Source organism: Chiloscyllium plagiosum, unplaced genomic scaffold, assembly GCF_037043375.1.
Source record: "Chiloscyllium plagiosum isolate Xiang-an unplaced genomic scaffold, Cpla_swu_hap1 HiC_scaffold_14, whole genome shotgun sequence".
NCBI lineage: Eukaryota > Metazoa > Chordata > Chondrichthyes > Orectolobiformes > Hemiscylliidae > Chiloscyllium > Chiloscyllium plagiosum.
In genome coordinates this window covers 34700382-34724660 of record NW_028270152.1, presented here as the reverse complement: position 1 = coordinate 34724660, position 24279 = coordinate 34700382, and the positions used below count along the sequence as shown (strand labels likewise).

At 38.4% G+C, this 24279-nt stretch overlaps 1 protein-coding gene across 2 annotated transcripts in view; it reads left to right on the top strand.

Moving 5' to 3' along the window:
- Positions 1 to 24279, top strand: part of LOC122558997 (protein bicaudal D homolog 2-like) — a 115858-nt gene that overhangs the window by 78272 nt on the left and 13307 nt on the right. For both annotated transcript variants that reach the window (XM_043708047.2, XM_043708045.2), the window contains exons 3-6: positions 7656 to 7808; positions 11669 to 12115; positions 17603 to 18631; positions 18971 to 19122. In XM_043708047.2, coding sequence (XP_043563982.1) covers positions 7656 to 7808; positions 11669 to 12115; positions 17603 to 18631; positions 18971 to 19122 — 1781 coding nt within the window. The remainder of the gene's footprint in view (positions 1 to 7655; positions 7809 to 11668; positions 12116 to 17602; positions 18632 to 18970; positions 19123 to 24279) is intronic.

Below are 24279 nucleotides of genomic sequence, written 5' to 3'. Positions count from 1 at the left end.
CTTTTATAAACTTGTATCAGGTCACCCACTCAGCCTCCTAAACTCCAAGGGGAGATAAAATGTCCTTACCAATCCAACCTCTCCTTTATAACTTAAACCTTTAAGTCTTGGTAACATCCTTATAAATCTAGTTTGTTAATATGCTTCGTCTTGCAGGGAGACCAAAAGTGTACACACTACTACAAATGTGGCCTTACTAATGTTATCTTACATAGAATGACATAGAATAGACATACCAATCCCTACAGTGTGGAAGAAGGCCATTTATCTCAAGTCCAAATAGTGTCCCACCCTATCCCTCTTACACTGCATTTCCCATGGCTAATCCACTTAGCCTGCACATCCCTGACATTATTGGCAATTTAGCATGGCCAATCCACCTAACCTGGACATCTTTGGACTGTGGGAGGAACCTGGAGGAAATCCCTACAGACTGGGACGAATGTGCAAACTCCACATAGCCGCCCAAGGGTGGAATCAAACCCAGGGGTTCCTGGCGCTGTGATGCAGCAGCATTATCCACTGAGCCACCATGCTGCCCGAAGTTATGTTAACTTTTCTAAATATCTATAGATATGCTTATACTTGTATTTGAAGTTAACTTATTCAGTCTTCCTTATTCAGTTTGGTTAGTTAATCTTTGAATTTTTTAATATTCTGTCTAATCTTCTGATCTATGCTCAATGTTCAAGGAGCAGGAGAATCGATGTTTCGTGCATAAGCCCTGCTCGAAATGTTGATCCTCCTGCTCCTCGGATGCTGCTTGCTCGGCTGCGCTTTTCTCGGGCCACACTCTCCTCCATCTGCAGTCCTCACTTTCTCCTATGCTCAATGTTGCATAGTTATATACTTTTTCTTTATATTTAATGGCTCCTGTTAACCATGACAGTGAATCTTTTACTTACGATTTTTGTTCCTTTATTGGAATGTATCTATTTTGTGATTTCTGAAGATGTTTGGCTCCAGGCCTTCATTTTTTTTTAATCTCAAGCATTCTGTGAAATCCTCATCTAAGGTACCTTTGCAAATCTGATTTTTCTAGTTCCCTATCCTTTCTAAATGTCCTGCTCTTTGCTGCAGAGAATTGAGTCAATTCACCTCACTACTCTGTCCCCCTGTGAGCAATACATTCTTTCTTAATCCTCCAACTTTGATAGCTTTCTCTACCATTGTGCCATGGTTCGTTTGTGAACTTTGAAATCCTCACTCTCGTCCAAACATGCTAAAAGCACCTTAGCCTTTGTAATTGTTAAGAGTTGAGGCTGTTGCACTTCAGCCCTCTGGGTCAGTTATCCTGCCTCACACGGAGTCACGTGCTTCTTTTCCTACTCTGTCACACCTTCCTCTCCCTGACCAGTGACCAAAAAAGAAGCTCCAATTCTAACTGGTGTGATAGTCTCCTGGAACAGTGGGACCCTATAATGTTTTCACTCCCTGATGTGGTGGCACAGTGTCTGTAGTTTGGTCTCCAGCTGATAAAGTCTAAGCCAACACTGCTCAAGCTATATGTTGCATATGTGTTTGCCTTGAATCACAGTGGTGTGCAGGGGCACGCTCAATCTCCAATTGAAAGACTTTGTTTTCTTTGCGATCTTCATTGTGCTTCAGTTAACCAATCAATTAATCCTGATTATAATTCATTTCTCTTTGCACAATCACTTACGTGCCAGCTTAAATTTTTGAATCTAATAAACTTTACCACTTAAGAATGAGAGAAACCAAAATCACTTGTTTCTTTTCTTTTGACAAAATCTCTTGATTTATAAGCCATATAATTACAGGTTTAAATAAATTAACTTTTAGTATATTATGTTTACCATAGAGTAATTATTGATTAACCAGTTGACTAACTTTCCTGTGTCACTTTCCCAATTCCTGTCTTGGGAACAATACTCTTGCATATTCTTCAAGTGCTCAGAGTATGATTTCTTGAATTTGTTGTGCCAAATTTGAAATAGTTATTTCAAAATGGCATATCAGCTATGGAGCAACTACTTTTATTATGGATAATAAACTGCTATTCCCACCATCCAATAGAGACAGTGAGTGAAAATGGATCACATGATGAGTATTTCCAAACAATTGTAGATGTGTGTGTGTGTGTGTGTATAATTAGATTGTAACCCTCTCAAATTGTTTATAACCCAGTATTTTAATGAAAAATTCTTGAAGAGCTTTCAATTTCTTGGATTCATAAGTGAAAATTGTTTTTGGGGCCTCGCTATAGGCCAGTGTAATTTGTTACAGCTGTGACTGCAGAAGTTTATTACCTATCTGTGACAGAATTGTCTTTCAACTTCTGAATTCCAACTATACATGAAAGCTTAAAACATTTTAGACTGCTCACGTGACTCGTTCTCCTCTTTCCTTTTTGCCAGAGTATAAACTTGTAAACAAGTAATCCTTGCCATTCAAAGTGAAAACTAAAATTCGTAAGTACAGTCAAAATGATGTCTTGTTCATATGACAAATTCGCTGCATAGAACATGCTTCTTTTGGCAAAACTGCTTTGTTTGTTTCTCCTGTTGGAAAAAACTCCTTGCAATGGTGGCTGAATACTATCAGGTGACTACTTCTACGCCTAGTAGATATTCGAACAGTTGTGATAGGACGTCCATGTATGGACTATCTTTGGTGTGAATGGGAATTTTAAAAAAATCTACACTGCAGACAATGATATTCACGTTTTGTTTTATGCTGCTTTTGACACTTCATTTACAGAGAAAGAGGAGCCATATCTAAGTATGCCCTATTTTTAAATTCTCTTTCAGGTAAGTAAGTCTTTAGTTAATCATATCAGATTTGTACAGCGTTCAAGGAGGCTGGAATTTAAATTTTGATTTCTTGAAGTTCAGCAAAGTGCTGTGATGTATTTCCTTTATTTTGATTGGGGACAGATTTGATGAAGATAACTAAGGACATAATATTAGCTTTTGTGTTTTTATAGAATTAAAGAATGACAGCAGAGAAGGAGGCCGATCCTATTGGATTGGTTTTGTTCTAATTTATTACTGCAATTGCAGTAATGAAACATTAAAAGTTGTCAGTTTTTTTAAACTTTGTCAGATTTTATACCATTTTATATTTTGTATTTTGGCTGCTTGTGGCTCCTCAAGGATAGGGTTATGATGGGTACAGATCTAAGCATGAAATAAATTAAATAAACAAAAATGCAAATGGGAAGAACAAATTCACAGTCAACTATTTGATTCTTCAGCTTTGGTGTGCATTGTTAATCAGACCCACCAATTGAAAAACTGTTGCAAAAGCTGATCAAATCTCCACATGATCAAGTGTGTTTGCAACACACAACCCCTCACCCACAACCACCGCAATACTGGAGGTTTTTGATCAACTGGTTGGCTGAATCAAGTTGGTTGTTCCTCTAGTTGTTCATACTAGGCAAAGTACATATTGCTCATAGCATCCTTGCACTTACAAAGTTAACCATATTTTTAAAGTGATTTTATGATTGGGCAGCAGTTGCTGAACAATCCAAAGTGTGTTAATAGCTATACTGACGATCAGTTTTTAAAAATCATCAGTCTTGTACTCATTTATGCTTGTTGGAAAGAAAGGTCCATTTGCAGGGATCTTTTCTGAGCAAAAGGTACGTGTTCAGACATTGCACCTTCTTTTGAATTAGCAATGAGTTTGTAGTTCCCTATTTATTTCTCTCAACAATGCCGTAGATAATAACAGTTGAATTTTCAATTGATCACCATTGAATTGCCAACCAGTTGACACTTTTCCTCCTGCTATATGAATAATTGTGGTCTTTTGAAACTTGGCATTTGTTACGACACAAATGCTTAATTTAAACCAGCAACACCGAAACAATTTATCCCGTGCAACAATCTGTGAAAATTTGAGGCCGAAAGCTATTTAAAGTAAAAATTAATAACTTTATTTCTTAAAGTATAACAAAGAATAACTAATAATAAATAATTAACTAGTTACAACTCCTTTATCCAACCTATCTTTTACTTTCTCATCTACAATACTGGTCAGATAAAACTCCTGATTAAGATTTACAAACAAACGTCTTGTCTCAAACCAGGCAGCTTTCGGATCTTCTTTGTATTCCTGCCATTGTCTTGGAAATTCTGCTTCACAGGTTACTGATTGATAAAAGTACTTTTTGAGAACTGTTTGTCGGGCACTGTTTGCTTGGCAGTTCTCCTCTCAACTGTTAAATTTTCCCTGGTCTTCTACTCGCCAAAGCATCGAGTTGTGTCATTGGCTTTTAAGATTGTCAATATACTAATTCAAATTGGATTGGAGTTTGTTTTTATTGGGGGGCGCGGGTTATAACTTCAACTGTCCTAATTCGAATCTGTTTGTCTCCAGGCAACCAGCTACCCTGACTGCTGGACCAAAAGGTTACATTATATCTTTTTTTCACAACACTTGGTTCTGTCAGCTAGTTCTGTTGCTTTTAACTCTCTTAAAGATTCACTACACCCACATCTTCATAACACATTGTGCTTGTCCAGATGAATACAAGACAAAAAGCTTCAGTAGTATGTTTCACTTCTCAGCAATATGGAAGTAACGTACTACAAACCAATTGTGTAACCTATTATTTAGTAAGATGTGGTTTAGTTTGCTATTATAGAACCTATTTTTTAAAAAGGTAGCAGTTTAATGCATATCAGCTTCTTTAGGAACTGATCCAGAAGTAGAAAGAATAACTCCATGATGATTTTATGATACTATGTGATTTTTAATTCCTGGAAGAATTAATGCCTCATGCCAAAACAGAAAAGAATTATGCCTTGTTTAAGTGCTTGCTCAACGATCTTTTAACATCATTGAATATGCATGGCACGCTGGAAGTCTGTATTAAAGATTAGCAAATAAGTTTTGATTGTCCCACCACGTGTTGTCATGTAAATTGTTTGCCTCCCCCTTGTTCAAGGGGGAACAATGGTCTAATGGAATCGTAACTAGACTTTATTCAGAAACTTAGGTAATGTTCTGGGGACCTGGGTTTAAATTCTGCCATGGCAGATAGTGGAATTTGAATTGGTTAAAAAAAATCTGGAATTAAATATCTGAGGATAACTATGAAACCACTGCTGATTTTCAGAAAAACCCATCTTGTTCACTAATATTTTTCCAAAAAGGAAACCTGCCATCCTTACCTGATCTGCCCTACGTGGAAGTCCTCAACATTGACACTGAATTCTATGAAGCATCAATGGCATTAGGTTAAACATGGGTAAAGCAACCTCAAGCTGATTACCACATGCCATCTTTCCTTAGCTCATGAATCACTACTCTTCCACATTGAACAATACCTTGAGGAAACATTGAAGATGGCAAGGCTGAAAAATGTACTTATGTGCGTGGTGAGGGAAAATGTACTTGACCTCATCCTGTTCAGCTTGCATGCTACACATGCATTAATCTATGACAGTATTGGGAAGAATGGTCCTTGTGGAGACAAAGTCCAGCTGTTTTTGAAAGAACAAAGCTGATGATTGCACAATATTCTCCACCATTCTCAATTTTTCATACTGAAGCAGTCTGTGTACAGATACAGCAAGACCTAGAAAATATCCAGACTTGGCCTGGTACGTGGCGAGTAACATTCTCACCAACCAAATGTCAGGCAATGACCATCTCTTATTAGAGACAATCTAAGTCCCTTCACTGTCAATGACGTCACCAGCACTGAATGCCCACTGTCACATCCTGAGGGTTACTGTTGATCAGAAACTTAACTGGACTTGCCATATAAAGAATGTGGCTACAAGAGAAGGTCAAAGGCCAGTAGTATGTAGTGAGTAATTCACCACCTGACTGATCAAAGCCTGCCCACCACCTATAAGGCACAAGTCAGGAGTGTGATAGAATACTTCTCACTTGCCTGAATGTGTACAGCTCCAATAGCAGTCAAGAGGCTTGACACCATCCAGGACAAAGCAGCTACATGATTGTCACACATCACAAGCATCCACTCCTCCTACCACCACCCATTGCTCAGAAGGAGCAGTGTGTACTATCCATAAAGATGCTTTGCAGTAATTCATCAAAGATCCTTAGGCAACATTTTCCAAGTCCACAATCCCTTCTAGAAGGAAAAAGGCAGCCGATACATACCATTATCTGCCAGTCTCCTCTAAGCCACTCACCATCCTGACTTGGAAATATATTGCAGGTCCTTCAATGTCATGGAGTCAAAATTGTGGAATTCTCTCCCTAATGGCATTTTGGGTCATTTCACAGCAGGTGGACTGCAGCAGTTCAAGAAAGCAACTCACTACTGCGTTGAGGTCAACTAGGGACAGGCAATAAATGATGGCCATCGACTGATACCCACATTCCACAAGAAATTAAAAACAAAACACTCATTTCTACTTTTGAAGGATTAATCAACATCCAGAATCCAATTACAAAATCTATCACTTCTAGTGACTCCTTGCTTCTTATAAGGGCTGTATCTTCTGACATCAATTTTCTAAACACACAAAAAGCCCAATCTGCCATTTGTGGTATACTCCATATTTAAACCAGCTCACTCTAGTTTTCTCATTTGAAATGATTATTTAAAGCTATTGGGATTAATTTTCACGTTTTACTGCCTTATCTTTAAAAAGATAAAAGCAGCTAAATTAGACCAAACTACTACCCTTCTGAACAGACGTAGAAATATACTCTTCACAAGTACATCAACCTGTAATTGGTCTTTGCTGACTAAACCATAAAAGATGGTATTCCTGATGAAGGGCTTTTGCCCAAAGCGTTGATTTCCCTGCTGCTCGGATGCTGCCTGAACTGCTGTGCTTTTCCAGCACCACTCTACTCCAGAATCTGGTTTCCAGCATCTGCACTCATTGTTTTTCCCCATAAAAGAAATAAAACCAGAACGTGTTTTGAGTTCTTGTCAGGAATCCAGTACATATTTATATCTTCTGTGAAATAGCATTGAAGTTTTTTTTTGTTTTGAGCTTTGATATTTTTGTATGAGTTGGCTATGTGCTCAAGATCTTTTGTAAATGTATTAAATGTGTACCTTGAAAGAACAGGCATTTTCTTTGTGTCTGCTTTTTGGAATCTAGTGTCTGCTTACCCTGAGACTATTAATACATTATTGCTTGCAATAACTATTATGAGGGAGTCATTTGCACTGGTTTCTCCACCACACCCTATCTCACTTCTAATCTCAGCTCTGAAATAGCACCATTGGAACTCAGCTAGTCATATGGGTTTATACATTTTTTGAGTTCATCTGTTTTCTGAACATGGAAATGATAGTTATATAATTATTGGGTTTTTGAGTGCCTTCATAAGTAACGAATCACTAAAACAAACATGCCATTTTGCAGTATATAATATTTACTAAAGTTAAACTTAATTGCCATGGAGCCAAGAAGAACTGCCTTGTCTAAGCAAAAACCAGGGTAATTTTCATTGGGTGTTGTATGAACAATGAACTTTTACCTTCAAATTGATTTGTTCCCAGTTCAAGGTGGTGATTCAGCAATTAACATTTTTAGGTTTTAACCATAAATGGAAACATTCATTCATTACACCTTAAATTTGCTACCATAAAACCAAATTAATTTGGTGATAATGTTTTAAAACAATGCAAACTTAGTTTGTCTGGATTTTGATGAAATAAAATTTGATTCTTTTTTGTTCTTTAGAGCAGTCAAGTTGTCGAACTCCAGAGAAATCGCTTACGTGATGATATTAAAGAATATAAATTCCGTGAAGCAAGGCTTTTGCAAGATTACTCTGAGCTTGAAGATGAAAACATTTCTCTTCAGAAACAAGTCTCTGTACTTAAACAAAACCAGGTGAGTTATAAGATTCTCCTTTGTGTGCCTCCTGAGCTTTATTTTGGAAAAGGTAGAAACAAAATTCACTCTAACTTTATCACAAAAGACCAAACCGACTTGGATTCCTGGAAAAACAGGAAACTAAGTGGTGACTTGATAGCAGCTGTTCAGGATAGTGGAAGGACAGTTGAAGTGCAGAACTGAGACTAAGTAACCTGCTCAGGTTGGGTCCACCAGAGACCCCTCAGCTCCTGGTTTCATTAGAGCTTTGATTTGACCATAAGTAAAAGAGCTAAACTTGACTTAAGACTACTACACTCTGTCAAGTCAATAGTACAGGAAATGTGGCTTTAGGGAGATTGAGTAGAACAGGAAATTGGAGAAATCTCTGTACTGGTTTGAGTCATGCATAGCATTTTTAAAAAAAATCCTGGGGTTATTAGACAGTCATCTCCTTCCTGGGATATGTGATATGATTCCAGGATGGTGTGTTGCCTCCCTCGTGCCAGGGTCAGGGATGTCACTGAACAGTTGCTGGGCTTCCTGAAAGGGGAGAGTGAGGAGCTCGAGGTTGTGATGCGTATTGGGACCAATGGGAAAAGTGAGAAATTAGGTCTTCCATCAAGAATTCAGGCAGCGAGGCAGAAGATTAAAAAGCAGGACTTCAGTAGTATTAATATCTGAATTACTCTGGTGCAATATGCTAGTAAATATAAAAATAAGAAAATAAAACAGATGAATGCATGGCTCGAGATCTGGTGCAAGGGAGAGGGTTTGAGATTCCTGGATCATTCCCACTATTTTTATGGAAGATGGGACATGTACAAATGGGACATTCTGCATCTGAACCACACTGGGGCCAACATCTTTGTAGATAGGTTTGCTCATGATGTTGGAAGGAGTTTGAACTGCTCTGGCAGGGGGAGTGGACACAGAATATTGCTGAAATTGAGGCACATCATACTGCAGCAAAGAAAGCAAGTCAGAGTGAGTTCAGCTATAGTGAGTGTCAAGAGAGTAAGGAAAGCTGGGTGGTCTGTCCTTTATTGCTAGGAGTGTAATAGGTAAGACTGCGTTAAAGGTGTGAATTGGCACATAGCAGTGGATATTGTTACCATCACAGAAATCCTAAGTTTGGTCTGGTTAAGAGCAGGGCAGGATGGGGCTAACAGTTCAATATTTTGGGGTATTGGATCTTTAGGCATGTCAGAGGAAGGTGTAAAAAGGGTGGTGGAGTAGCACTATTAATTAAGGAGTCCATTGCTGTAATAAGGAGAGATGATATCTTGGAAAGGTCTTCAAACAAGGCTTTGTGGAGAAACCTAGGAATGTTAAGGGGGCTGTCATATCACTGGGAAAATATTATAGGCTCCCTAAGAGTCAGCTGCAAATATGGATGATACAGAATGTGGGAAACAACTTGAAAATGTCCATGTTACAGAGGAGGTGGTGCTGGATGTCTTAAGCTGCATAAAGTTGGATAACACCCTAGGACCTTATTAGGTGTACCCTAACCTCTGTGGGAAGCTTGGGAAGAGATTGCTGGGCCCCTTGCTGAGATATTTGGATCATCAACAATCACAGGTGAAGTGCTGGAAGACTAGAGGTTGGTTAACATGATGACACTATTTGAGAAAGGTGGTAAGGAAAAGCCAGGAAATTATATCATGACCCTGATGTCGGTGGTGGGCAAGTTGTTGAAGGGAATCTTGAGGGACAGAATTTACAATTTGAATTGGCAAGGACTGATTGGGAAAGTCAACAGCTCATTCCAGAGGAAGTGGTGGAAGCTGGTACAGTTACAACATTTGCTGAAAATGTGTTGCTGGAAAAGCATAGCAGGTCAGGCAGCATCCAAGGAGCAGGAGAATCGACGTTTCGGGCATGAGCCCTTCAGAAATGTTCAGTTACAACATTTAAAAGGCATCTGGATGGGTACGTGAATAGGAAGGGTTTAGAGGAATATGGGCCAAGTGCTGACAAATGGGACTAGATTAATTTAGGATTTCTGGTCAGCATGGACGAGTTGGACCAAAGGGTTTGTTTCCGTGCTGTACACGTCTGTGACTCTAGGCGGTTCACAGGTGTGTATGAGTAATACTCTGGGAATGAGGGATTATGAGGGGATTATGTGAGGGGATTTCAACTTTTCCAATATAAATTGGGGTAATCAGAGTGCTAAAGGTTGAGGAGGAGTGGATTTCTTGAAACGTATCCAGCAAAGCAAATTTTTTTTATCATAACGTAGACGCCCAACACGGAATGGCACGGATATGGTTCCAGGGAATGAAGCTGGATATGAATAGGAAAGGTTTGCAGGGATATGGGCTAGGAGCAGGCAGGTGGAACTAATTTAGTTTGGGATTATGTTTGGTATGAACTGGTCAGACTGAAGTGTCTATATCCGTGCTGTATGACTAAGTGTTCAGTGTCGTAATGGGGGTGTCATTTTCGTGATGGCAAGCACAACATAGTTTGGACAAGGAGAAAGTTTGCTCACAAAAGACAATTTTGGATTGGGGGCGGACTGATTTTATTTTAATAAAGTAGGATCTGGCAAAAGTTAATTGGGAGCAACACCATGTACGGGTAAGTCTACAGTGGGCATTCTAAAAGAAGCTGGGAAGAGGGGGAGATACAGAGGCAATAAGTTCATGGAACATTGGATGTCTAGGCCAATTTAGGACTGGATGTGGAAGAAGAGAAAAGCTTTTAGCAAGTCGAAAGGGAGAATATAGGAAGTATAGAAGGGAACTTAAAGCAATTAGAAGAGCAGAAAGGAGGCTGACAAAAGACTTGCGGACAGGATTAGGGATAACCCCAAGATATTTTATAAATCTATGAAAGGGAAGAGTTGGACCCATTAGAGACTAAGAAAGCATTCCGTATGTGAAACCATGGGGCATTTGAAGGGTGTTAAGTAAACACTTACCTATGTCTGCTTTTACAGACTGAGAGAAGGAATTCAAACAAAGGGAGTTTGAGGAACTCTCACGGTTTGACAAAAGAAATCAGAGGTTTTGGAGGCTATAATGGCCTAAAAACAGACAAATTCCCTGGTTTGGATGAATTGCATGTCAGGCTGCTCTGAGAAGTGAGGCAGGAAATCTTAGGGCTCTCTAACTCAATTTTTAATTCCTCTCTGTCCATGGGGATGTGCTAGAGGACTGGAGGGCAGTTAATATGGTTCAACTTTTCAAGAAAAGTGGTAGAGATTAATCAGGAAATTATAGAACAGTAAGTCTCACATCAGTGGTCAGGAGACTATTGGAGAGAATATTGAACAAGAGAATTAATACCCACTTGGAAAAGCATGGGTTAATTAGGCATAATCATCAAGGCTTTGTCAAAGTGAGGTTATGCCTAACACATTTGTTAAAATGTTTTGAAAATGCGAACAAGTGTGTGGATAAGGGAAGATCGGTTGATGTGGTTTTTAGCGAAGTTTTTGACAAGGTCTTATATGGGAGATGGACTGAGAAGGTTAACGCCCATGGAATTGAGGGAAACTTGGTGAGATGCAATTGAAATTGGCTTAGTAATAGGACACAAAGGGTAGTCGTAGAAGGTTGTTCTAGTAACTGGAGGTTGGTGCCCAATGGTGTACCACATTGCCCCTATTTAAAATAAATTTTCTAGATACATTCTTCCTCGTATTCACAATTCACATTTTCAAATCAAAATAACCAGTTATTCAAACAAATGAAAGGTATTTATTTGAATTTGCTTATTTCTTTATTCCATGTTATGTAGATAAACACTGAAATGTTTATGGATAGATGTTTTGAGAGCACAATTCTACCATAAGTTTGATTTTTAGTGAAAATAAAATGTCACTCTGCTCTGAAATTTAAGGTTGTTACTTTGTTACAATGCAGGTTGAATTTGAAGGTCTTAAACATGAAATTAAAAGACTTGAGGAAGAGACAGAATTCCTCAACAGCCAATTAGAAGATGCCATCAGACTGAAAGAAATAGCAGAACGCCAACTTGAGGAATCCCTGGAGACGTTGAAGAATGAGCGGGAGCAGAAAAACAACATGCGGAAAGAATTGTCTCACTATATGAATATCAATGATTCAATGTATACTAGCCAATTGAATATATCTTTGGATGGATTGAAGTTTAGTGATGATGGCAATGAACCAAACAATGATGAGATGGTTAATGGTTATGAAAACAGTCTCAGCAAAATGAACGGTGATAATAAGCTCCCCACTCCTAAGAAAAATGATGTCTTTAAGCCAGCACCAAGTTTGGTGTCCGATTTGCTAAGTGAATTAAACATTTCTGAAATTCAAAAGCTGAAACAACAGCTGATGCAGGTATGTTTGTTTTAATCGTGACATGCTGAGTTTGGCAATTTTGTGAACTTATTCCTGTCTATCACTTTATGATCATTTAATTAAATTTAGTATTATAACTTATTTTATGTGTAATTATTATATATAGTCATTTGAACAATTTAGTAAAATTGTGGCAAGAAAATAGTTGCTCCGTAGTTGATGTTGAATGGTTTCACTGATGATTTGTTTTACAGAAGTTGAGGGATGTACGGAGCAGACTTTAAGCAAATATTTTTGAGTTTTCTGTTTCCAACATTTTCTACAGAAGTCCTGCATGCATTCAGCAATGTTTGGAGCTGCTTGTTAACAAGCGCCCTGAGTCCTGACTGACTTCATCCTCTGGTATCAAACAACTGACTAGTGAGATCATTGATGCATTGCTGTTAATTTTCCTAGATTCAGGCGAAGTTCCATTACATTCACTATTTTCCAGTTTAACTTGCTAATTCAAAAAGGGAGGCAAAGCTGGAAACTACAAGCAGGTTAGCTTAACATCTGTCATGGGGAAGATGTTAGAAGCTACTATTAACAATGTTATAGTAGGGCACTTATAAAATTTAAGGCATCAGGCAGAGTCAACTCGATTTTGTGCAAGGAAGACCATGTTTAACCGTCCTATTGGTTTAGTTTTGAGGAAATTTTTAACGAGAATCTGATTGTGTTGGAATTTTTTTAAATCAACCTCTTCATAGATGTTATTACATCTGAGATTTGAACATGGGTATCCTGGCTCAGATAGGGGCACTACTACTGTGTCACAAGCCCTACTATGCTGTATTTAGATTTCTAGAAGGCATTTGATATGTTACTACTCTATTGTGGAAATATTACCTAATAGTGTAAGGGGTAACGCAGCAAAGATAGATTGGCTAACTAACAGGCATGATAAGCTTAAATGCGTCCTTTTCTGATTGACGAGTGATACTGGAACTGGAAGTCAATGTGTTAGTAAGTTGATCACTGGGTGCAGAATTTGAGTAGCCAAGCAGCTTGAAGAAAACATTGCTTAGAAGTAATTCAGAGGTTCACTGGACTAATATCTGGATTGGGCAAATTGTCTTTTGAGGAAAGATTGGAAGGCTAAGCTTGTATCTGCTGCAGTTTGGAGTAAGAGGTAGCTTGATTGAAACATAAGTGTTGATTTACCTATTTGAACTACTGCAATCAGTGTATATGCACCGACAGCATTCTTCAGTATGGAGTTCCTGGATTTTATCCCAATGAGTTTGAAGTAATGGTATGTTTCTTTTTAGTTGAACAAAGTATGTTTTCTCTTAGTCATAGACTTGTACAGCATAGAAACAGATCCTTTGGTCCATCACGTCCATGCTGACCAGATATCCTAACTTAATCTAGTCCCATTTGCCAGCACTTAGCCCATATCCCTCTACGCCCTTCCTATTCATATAGCCATCCATATGCCTTTTAAATTTCATAATTGTACCAGCCTCCACCACTTTCTCTGGCTGCTCATTCTATTCATGCACCATCCTCTGTATGAAAATGTTGTCCCTTAGGTCCCTTTTAAATTTTTCCCCTCTCAGCCTAAGCCTATGCCCTCTGTTCTGGACTCGCCCAACCCAGGGAAAAGACCTTGTGTATTTACCCTTTCCATGCCCTTCATGATTTTATAAACCTCTAAGGTCACCCCTTAGCCTCCGACACTCCAGGGAAAACAGCCCCACCCTATTCAGCCTCTCCCTGTAGCTCAAACCCTCCAATTGTAGCAACATCCTTGTAAATCCTTTCTGAACCCTTTCAAGTTTCACAACATCTTTCCGATAGGAAGGAGACCAGAATTGCACGCAATATTCCAACAGTGGCCTAACCAATGTCCGCTACAGCTACAACCTGACCTCCCAACTCCTGTACTCAATGCTCTGACCAATAAAGGAAAGCATACCAAATGCCGCCTTCACTATCCTAACTACCAGTGACTCTACTTTCAAGTCTCTTTGTTCAGCAGCATTCCCGAGGATCTTAGCATTAAGTGTATAAGTCCTGCTAAGATCTGCTTTCTAAAAATTCAGCACCTCACATTTATCTGAATTAAACTCCATCTGTCACTTCTCAGCCCATTGGCCCATCTGATCAAGATCCTGTTGTAATCTGCGATAACCTCCTTTGCTGTCCACTGCACCTCCAATTTTAGTGTCATCTGCAAACTTAAATTAATGGTCACTTTTCAAAGTAAGGATTTTGACATTTAAGAGAAATGAGAAAAAATGAGCTAAGAACTCTCCCTGAAATGACAGTGGCAGTGCTGTCTTTCAGACAGGTGTAAGTAGATTCTTGATAAGCAAGGGGATGAAAGCCTATCAGAGGTGGATGGGAATGTAGAGCAATCAGACTAGCCATGATCTTATTGATTTATGATGTAGACTGAAGGGTCTGAATGGCCGCTTCCCACCCTAATTCATATGTTCATAAGATGATGCTTGATTTTCTTTTACTCCGATAAAACTTGATGTAAATTAGTACAGGTGAAGAAAGGTCTTTTCCGAAACATTCTACCTTTAAATTGATCGAGTTAGAACATTTTCTTCTAGATAATTTGAAAAAACATTCCTAAAATGCATTCGTGAGTGTTTGCTGCACTGAGTATTGCAATATTTCTTAAATATTCATTAAAAGCAGTTAATACTATTATCATTGAATTAACAGTATAGTAATTTACATTGTTGTCCCATTTCTACATGGTTTTTAACTTTGAGATTTTCTGTTGAGAGTGCAGCAAGTTTTTCTGCATATTATGTTCTTGAGTCAGTTCTTTAGTTACATAATTGAATCTGTGACCTGGATGATGTGCCTGCTGATATCCTGCCATTTCTTATGTGAACTTAGTAGTTTTCAGTGCAAACATCTGATGATATAACTAACAATCTGAAATCTAGGACCTAGGTAGAAATCATCTAGATTTAAATTATCTGAAATAGGATATTTTGGTGCCCTCCCAAAGAGTAGCTGATAATTCCAACAAGTGGTACAATATTTTGGTCAACTTCAGCTATTTATTTAGTAAATCTTAAACTATATACTTCTCTGAAGTTTTTCTTTTAAGGATGGTAAAAAGTAACTTATCACTACTTTCAAGTTTATAAATCAGAAGTGCTCTTTAGCACAGACATGTTTGCAAGATGCATAGTAATGTTGCATTTTAAATTGTGTGCAGCCTTAAAAATATTTGGCATAAACATTCTCAGATATTAAATGAGAACTCTGTTTAATCATTTGCTTTAAATTCATCAATAAGTATTATTTTAACATGAGAGTTTTTTTGTACTTTTTTAATTCACTTGTGGGCCACTGGCATTGCTGGCTGGCCAGCATTTATTGTCTGTTCCTAGCTGCCCTTGAACTGAGTGGCTTACTAGGCCAGTTTAGAGGGCAGTTGAGAGTCAGCCACGTTGCTGTGGGTCTGGAGTTGCATGTAGGCCAGACTGGGTGAGGGTGACAGACTCCCTTCCCTGAGGGTCATTAGTGAGCCAGATGGGTTTTTCCGATAATCAGCTATTATTTCATGTCATAAGTAGATTCTTAACTCTAAATTTTAAAAAATTGAATCCAAGTTTTAATTTAATCCCATCTGCCGTGACTGGACTTAAACTTGGATACTCAGGAGATTAGCTGAGTTTCTGATTAATAGTCTAGTGATAATATCTCTAGACCATCACCTCCCCTGTGGATGGGGACCAATATAAGTACCATGATGAATTAAAATGTTAACATTTATATCTAATGTTTGTTGAAATGTCTTATCGATCCTATTTATATAGACCTTGTCCTATCTTTGATTATAAAGCTGCTGCATTTAAGGTGGAGCTGGCTTGAAATATTTTAAATCATTGCTCAAAGTTTGTTGCAGTAATAACTTGCATGCAGTTCTCAAGGCAGTCTTAATCCTATTTTAGGTATATCTTGAGAATTGAAAAACTCTCCAATAATAGAAGCTTTCTTTATTGATAAAGTTGCATCATTTAACTAAAGCTTTGGATATTGAGTCACTGCTGTATCTTTAAAGCAAATACCTTTCAAGAAAGAAAACTGCTTACCTGAATGATGTATTGAACCAGACACAATTTTTGCTTCCCCCTGAGATTTGTCATTTGACGTTGCAGAAATTTAATTTGGCTGAGGAGGCAAGCCACGCTGCAGTTTCATGTCCCCAAGTGTCTTGTGGGCCTGACGCCTAGTAATTTTGGAGAGATGTCAGGTCCCGTACACAGCCATCCATCTGAACATGGTGGGCAATTAAGCCCCCAGCTGGCTAAGAGAGTACTTTCTTGACCTTAACTGAATATTTAGTTCAGAGGATAGAGTACCAATCATGTTGGTTGACCATTATGAAGCCTCTCAGTTGGCAATGCGGCTAGAATTGTCAACAAAGCCTGCAGTTTTTCAAACTATGAGCCACACACACTTCAATAATAATTGTGGCTTAATCAAACCTTTGGCTGTATTATATATCTAAAAATCAGCCACAGTTGCTGCAGTGTTTCTTGCTATTACTACTACCTAAAGACCCTAACTTTCTGGACCCGGCCCTCCTGGTTGTCTGTCTTAGCTAATTTGTGATTGGCAGCTTGAAATGGAGGTGTCTCCAACACCTACCTATTGTAACAGCTCCTACCTCTGACATTGAAACTATTTGTGCTGGCAGTCTCCCTTAGCCTTTCAGTTCCTGGGACCCTTTTGCCATTCTGAATCGACTATCACTTTCAGAGGCTGATACTTAATTGTCTGCCACCTGCAAAATTCTCCTCTGCATTGTTCTGCTGCAGGTACTTGGGGGGGTTCCACCCACAGTTCGTGATGGCAGGCTTGGGATCTGAAAGTAAAAGTTCAGCCCTCAAAATCCCTATCTAGGTAGTCTGCTTGATAATAGATTTTCACCAAAGTGGGAATATGGATATCTTAGACTAGAGCTGAAAATGTGTTGCTGGAAAAGCGCAGCAGGTCAGGCAGCATCCAAGGAACAGGAGAATCGACGTTTCGGGCATAAGCCCTTCTTCAGGATCTCCAGCATCTGCAGTCCTCACTTTCTCCTTGAATATCTTAGACTAGAGCAGATTTTGACAATTAGGACATGTATTGAATAGTCTGCTTTATAATTCTTCTTTGTGACCACTTCCTATAAGCCATACATTTTGTTTTCAATATGTCTCATTTACAGATGAAATTAGTACATGGTTTGCCTGAGATCTCCAGCGCTTCAACCAATATTAATCCATAACCAGCTTCACTGAAATATAGCTTTTCCGATCATTATTTCATTGCTGTTATAGGATATTGGTGTGAACAACTCGATGGTCATATTTTCTAATACTATGACAATGACTACACTTGAAATTTTCTCAAGTTGTAAAGTGCTTTGAGATGCCTTGGCACTGTGACCAGTCTGATATAAATGAATATGTTTCTTTTTCATTATGTCTTACCTTTATTTCTAACTGCAATGTATTTCAGGTGGAAAGGGAGAAGAACTCCTTGCTTGCTACTCTCCAAGAGTCTCAGAAGCAGTTAGAACATGCCAGAGGTGCTTTGTCAGAACAACATGAAAAAGTTAGCAGACTCACTGAGCATGTCAGTGCTATGAAGAAACTGCAGGCTAGCAAAGAACGACAAACTTCACTTGATAATGAAAAAGAACGCGACAGTCATGAAGATGGCGATTACTATGAAGTAGACATAAATGGACCTGAGATTCTGGAGTGCAAGTACAAGGTAGCGATAGCTGATGTAAATGAACTGAAGGAAGAACTAAAAAATCTGAAGGCCAAGTACACTGATAATGAGAACAAATATGAAAAGGAAAAGACAAGAAATGAAAGTGAAATCCAAGTATTGACAGAAAAACTTACATTACTGGAAAAAACTAATAAACAGGACCGGGACCAGGTAATCTGCCTTGAAAAGGAACTGAAGAAAGTGAGTGAAGTAGCTGAAGGAACCCAAGGTAGTTTGACTGTTGCTCAAGATGAGCTGGTCACTTTCAGCGAAGAATTAGCAAATCTATACAACCATGTTTGTATGTGCAACAATGAGACACCCAACCGGGTGATTCTGGATTACTTCAAGGAAGGCAAAGGTGTTCGCAGTAGTCCAGAAGGTAAAGAAAGAAAATCACCAGTTCTGCTGACAAAGGGACTTTTTCCAGGAGAGATGGGAAAAATTGAAAATGGTAATGGAGACACTGTATCATCATCTGGTTCACCTTTGCCCTCCCCATTGTCTTACTCCAGTGATCCACGTAAAGAGCCAATGAACATTTACAACCTGATTGCTGTCATTCGAGACCAAATCAAGCACCTTCAAAAAGCCGTTGATCGATCAACAGAACTATCCAAACAACGTCCTACGTCGCCTGAACTTGGGTCAGTGGCAGACAAAGACAAAGAAGTATTTATGGATGAGATCTTGAAACTGAAGTCCTTGTTAAGTACCAAGAGAGAGCAAATAGCAACACTGAGGACAGTACTCAAAGCGAACAAGCAGGTAGGAAAATTTTCAAAATATGAGCTACACACACTTCAATAATAATTCTGGCTTAATCAAACCTTTGGTTGGTAGGATCATCAACAAATTTAACTTTAATCAGCAAGCTATTAATGTTCACCAATTTATTTTCGAGTGCACTTCAATTAGCATAGCCTTAATCCGAGATCTATATATCATAGAAATGATGTTCATGTGCACAGGTTTTAGAATGCTGTGAACAGCTCAGATTTAATCATTGCCACTAATGCAAATAGTTTAGTTATAGTTATACATTGCATTTTTAATTTAATAATTAACATTTTGTATGAATTTCATAAAGTTGTATTTCTTCTTTAGACTGCTGAAGTAGCCCTTACGAACCTGAAAAGTAAATATGAGATCGAGAAAGCCATGGTCACAGAGACCATACTGAAGCTGCGTAATGAACTCAAGGCTTTAAAAGAAGATGCTGCTACTTTCTCATCCTTGAGAGCCATGTTTGCAACAAGGTAAAGATTATATTCTTAATTTTGGTTAAGTAGATAAGGTTTTTCATTTGTTCTGTTTCCTTTTCAGGAATTTTATTGGAAATTTATAACTATATGTTTGGGCACCTAAATTTGGACTTGGACTATCTTAAAAACAAAAGAGGTATAATAAACCTTTGGTGTCAAGGATAATAATTCTTTCAATATAAAAGTATGTTACAATTTCTGTAAAGACTTAGAGCTTCTATAAAGATATTTGAATTTCAAGTAACTGACAGGAATGGTCATGTAAAATTTTAATTCCTAAGGTTTTCATCTAAACAAACTAATTAAATTCAACATTTGCAAACATTATTTAGTTAGTTGCCTGTTCTACCAACAACAAAAGATTAATCCATGTAATTTTTAACACAGCCAACAATCCCCAATCACAGTTCTGCTTAGATCTGCTCAGAAAATAGAAATTTTATTCTTCTGTGAACAGCTCAAAGCTATTATTTTGCTCTCAATGGACCGCTTCCTTTCCGTTTTCCCAAGGTCATTCCTGATTCTTGAACTGACTTTCAATGTGAGGATTGCACCAGAGATTTCTCCTTTCTCGATCAAGCCAAGCAAACGTTCTAATCTACTTTCGCACATTCTAACATTATGAAATAGGGGCAAAATAGTCTGCTTCACCATTTGTTAAAATTATGCCTGATCTGATTGTGCTTCAAATTCTACATTCCCATCTACCCCTGATAATCTTTGATTCCCTTGCCAAACAAAAATCTATCTACTGCTGTCTTAAAAAATATTTCATGTCCCTACCTCCACAGACTGCTGAGGCAGAAAGTTCCAAAGTCTTTCAATCCTTGGAGGGAACACAATTTTTTTCTTCAGTGTCCTGAAAAGGTGAATCCTAATTTTAGATTAATGCCTCCTAGTTCTGGAATCACCCACAAGAAGGAACATCTTTCCATATTCAAATAATCAAAACCATTCAGGGCCTTTATATATTTTAATCAAGTTACCTGTTACCTCACAGAAGCCTATAAATTATAACATGATGGGCAGGTTCATAGAATCATAGAATCCCTACAGTGTGGAAACAGGCACTTCGGCTCAACAAGTTCACACCGACCTTCTGTAGAGTAACCCACCCAGACCCATTCCCCTACCCTATTACTCTGTTTACCTTTGACTAATGCACCTATCCTACACATCTCTGAACACTATCTGGGCAATTTAGCGTGGTCAATTCGCATATCCTGCACATCTTTTGGACTGTGGGAGGAAACCAGAGCAGCTGGAGGAAACCCACACAGACGCAGGGAGAATGTGCAAACTCCACACAGACAGTTGCCCAAGACTGGAATTGAACCCAGGCTTCTGGCGCTGTGAGGCAGCAGTGCTAACCACTGAGCCGTCAATGGTGCTGCCCACAGTGAAAGGTTAGATGCAGGAAAGATGTTCCTGGTGTTGGGGAAACCAGACAAAGTTTAAGCATAAGGGGCAAACCTTTGGGACTAAAATCAAGAGAAATTCTTCACCCAGAAAGTGAGGAGTCTCTAGAATTTACTAACACAAAGTTGGTTGAGGCCACGACATTGTGTTTTCACGAAGGAAGTAGATATAACTCTTGATGCTGAAGCGATTAAGCGATATTGGGAATGGGGAAACAGGATTAGGGTGCAGCTTGATGATCTTATTATATGGTGGAGCAAGCTCAAAGGGTTGAAGGGCCTGCTCCCTGTTTCAATCTTCTATGTATGAAGATTCAGCCACTATATGCTACAGTATGTTGAGTAACATTCTATAAGACCAAGTATGTTTTGTACTTTTATTATTTGCTATTGAAAGAATTGTTATCATTAATGGTACTGTGCTTAAGACAAGTATTGTGGCTTCTTCATCTTACTTTTACCAAACATTGACTATCTACTGTTCTTCATTCACCCTCCTATGATGAAGGTGTAGGTGTGAACTGTACCTTTGAGAGAGGAAGCTAGCAAGGACTGAAAGCAGTGTTCTGAACAAGATAACAATGTAACACTTGGTTGAAACAAATAGCTGGAGTTGTGTTGCTATGGAACAAAAACAAATTCGGCCAATCGTTTTAAATTATGCCCCAGAGATCAAAATCGAATCAAATTTGAATTTTACTGTTTGAGAGGACATCGGATCATTTCATTGGTTTGATGTTTTGAGATATAAAACTGGATATTTTGAACAGCTAGAGGAGAACTGTAAAGCCACCAACAAGTACAGACTGCCAGCAGAACAGCTCTCTTAAAGGTACAAGTCTATAAATTTGTGCAGCAGAACAGCGAAACCAACCTAGAGAAAATATACAGAGAAAAATCTACCAAGGAGAATCAGTAAAGCTGGCTGGGTTTTGAAATGTGATTTTTCTTTAAAATCTTCATTGGGGTTTTTTTTTAATCAGACTAGTATTTTAGAGTGGGAGGTAAAAGATAGATTTTAAGAGAAAGTTGATTTTAATATTCTTTGTTGGACTTAAAGAATAAAATTGTTAATTTTTACTTGAAGAACTATCCCAAAGGTCACTACTTAAACAGATTACTGCGTGAGGTGAACTTTTTCTGTGTGGCTGGTTTAAATTAGCAGAGGGGTTTAGCCTGTGTTGTAACACCTCCCATTCTTTTGGTGGTGCATTGGCATCCTTCTCTTTCTCCGCCTTGTTTTCATTTTCATTCCATAATCCCTTCTAGCATGTCTTTTAATAGTCTGGTCCTTTATAGAACATTCCAAACTACTTGATGTGACTCTTTCCCAATCAATAATAGAGGGAAGATTTGCATTTATGTAACAAATTTTATGACCGTAGTACTTCAAAGTGCACTGACAGCCAATAAATTGCTTTTTGAACTGCAATTACACATATAATGTAGCAAATAACAATTTGGTAATGATCAAATATTTTGCTTTTTTAATTGATGTTGGTGCTGAATGGATATTGACCAGGGAAAATTCCCTGCATTTTTACATAATAGTGCACTGGCATGTTGAAAAACAAATCAAATTATATTCATCTAAACCAACAATCATGGGAGTTGGGAGCAGAAACAGGCATTCAGCCTCTTGAGCCTACTGCACCATTCAGTAGGATTTTGAGTTTTTCCCACATTCCCACCTATTCCTGATCTATCCTAAAAGGCAATCCCCAATTTTAAAACAGTATCTCCTAGTTTCGGATTTATCCCATATTCAACTCTCTCACCGCCAACACTACCTCATTAGTTATACAAATATGTGAAATAGGAGTAGAAATAGACCATGCAGCCTTTCGAGCCAGCTCTCCCATTTACAGACTGTTACAGTACAGAAAGAGGCGCTTCAGCCCATCACGTTTGCACCAGCTCTCTCAGTATTTTAAATTTAATGCTGATTTTCTGTCTTTTCCCCATAATCGTACACGTTATAGCTATGTAAATAATCATCCAGTGCCCTCTTGAATGCTTTAGTTGAACTTGGTCTCCACTACATTTCCATTCCAAGCTAATCATTTTGTAATGAAAGTCCATTGTTACCCCATAACCATTTCCCTTTGAAAGCTATGATCAAAGTGCTTGCTGTGCTCTTCGAGGCAGTGCCTTTAGATTGTCATTAATCCTCGGGTGGTTCTTGCCAGTTATTTTACCTATATCTCTTTTGGTAATTTGCAATAGAAACAGTTTCTCTATCAGAATAAGTGTTGTCAAATTTTAGACACTTTTTTCAAAAAAAATCTCTTTAATCTTCTCTGCTGTAAGAAGAGCAAACCCAGCTTCTATGGTCTCTCCTGAAATCTGAATTCCATGAATTCTGCATACAATTATAGTAACACAAAACTGCAATTCTGTCGTTACTGGAAATCAGAAATTAAAAATAGAGAATTTGTAGTGAGAAACAGTTAACTTTTCGGATCTGTGATAACCTGGAATATTAATCCATTTTTCCTCTCCCACAGATGTTGCCAGATAATTAAAATAGAACTTACCCAAACACCTTCCCTGGCCTGCCTTGGATTGAAAGTGATTGCCTTCTATTTTGCTACATTGAACTCCCATCTGCACAATTGCTGATTGACATACTCCCTTTGTAATTCATGCTTCTGTACTCTTTCTGAAAAAAAGAGGAAAATAATAATGTTTCCTCATTGCCTCCAAAAGCTCAAATTTGTCTTCTATTCTCTAAAATTCATAGTAAATCTAATCATGTTTGAAACACACTTACTTCATTGCCACTGCTGACCCCAACAACATTTGCTTCAGTAAATGTTTGACTTTTTCATTGGAGCACTGCAGCAATTGGATTGTTAAAATACAAAGTATAACCATTTTCCCCAAATATTATTAAAAATGGTTGTGATCATTAAAAATTGCATGAAACGATAACAGCTGAAAGCAAAGCCAGAGCAGAAGTGTGACACAGACAGGCTTCATGGACTGAGGTAAATTTTTGCAAAAGCACAAGGAGACTTTAATGAGTTACAAATATTAGATTAGATTAGATTAGATTAGATTACAGTGTGGAAACAGGCCCTTCGGCCCAACAAGTCCACACCGACCCGAAACCCACCCATTACCTAACACTACGGGCAATTTAGTCTGGCCAATTCACCTGACCTGCACATCTTTGGACTGTGGGAGGAAACCGGAGCACCCGGAGGAAACCCACGCAGACACGGGGAGAACGTGCAAACTCCACACAGTCAGTCGCCTGAGGCGGGAATTGAACCCGGGTCTCTGGCGCTGTGAGGCAGCAGTGCTAACCACTGTGCTACCGTGCCGCCCACTTTGGCTCATTTCATTCTTCAAAGTCAGACTTTAGAAATTGTAAATCTGTGAACTTGGTAGTAGAAAAGCTGTTACATATTAAATGTAGACTTGTTGGTTTGATTGGCCTCTTTCAGTGCTGTAAACATTTTGATTATTTGTACTTTGAGTAGGGGGTTTGATAGATATTGGAAAGCCAACATATCTTCAGCATGACTGAAGAAATGACCAAAATGATAGATGCGGATAGTTTAGACAGATTTTGATCTATGTTTTAATCCTAAAGGAAGTGTTCAACTAAGTTTTATATGGTAGTCAAGATGAAATTGGATTTCTGACAAATTATTACCTTATTATAGGTGTGATGTTTTGTTGTATAAATGATGGTACAACACCACCTTCTCAAAGACAGTTGGGA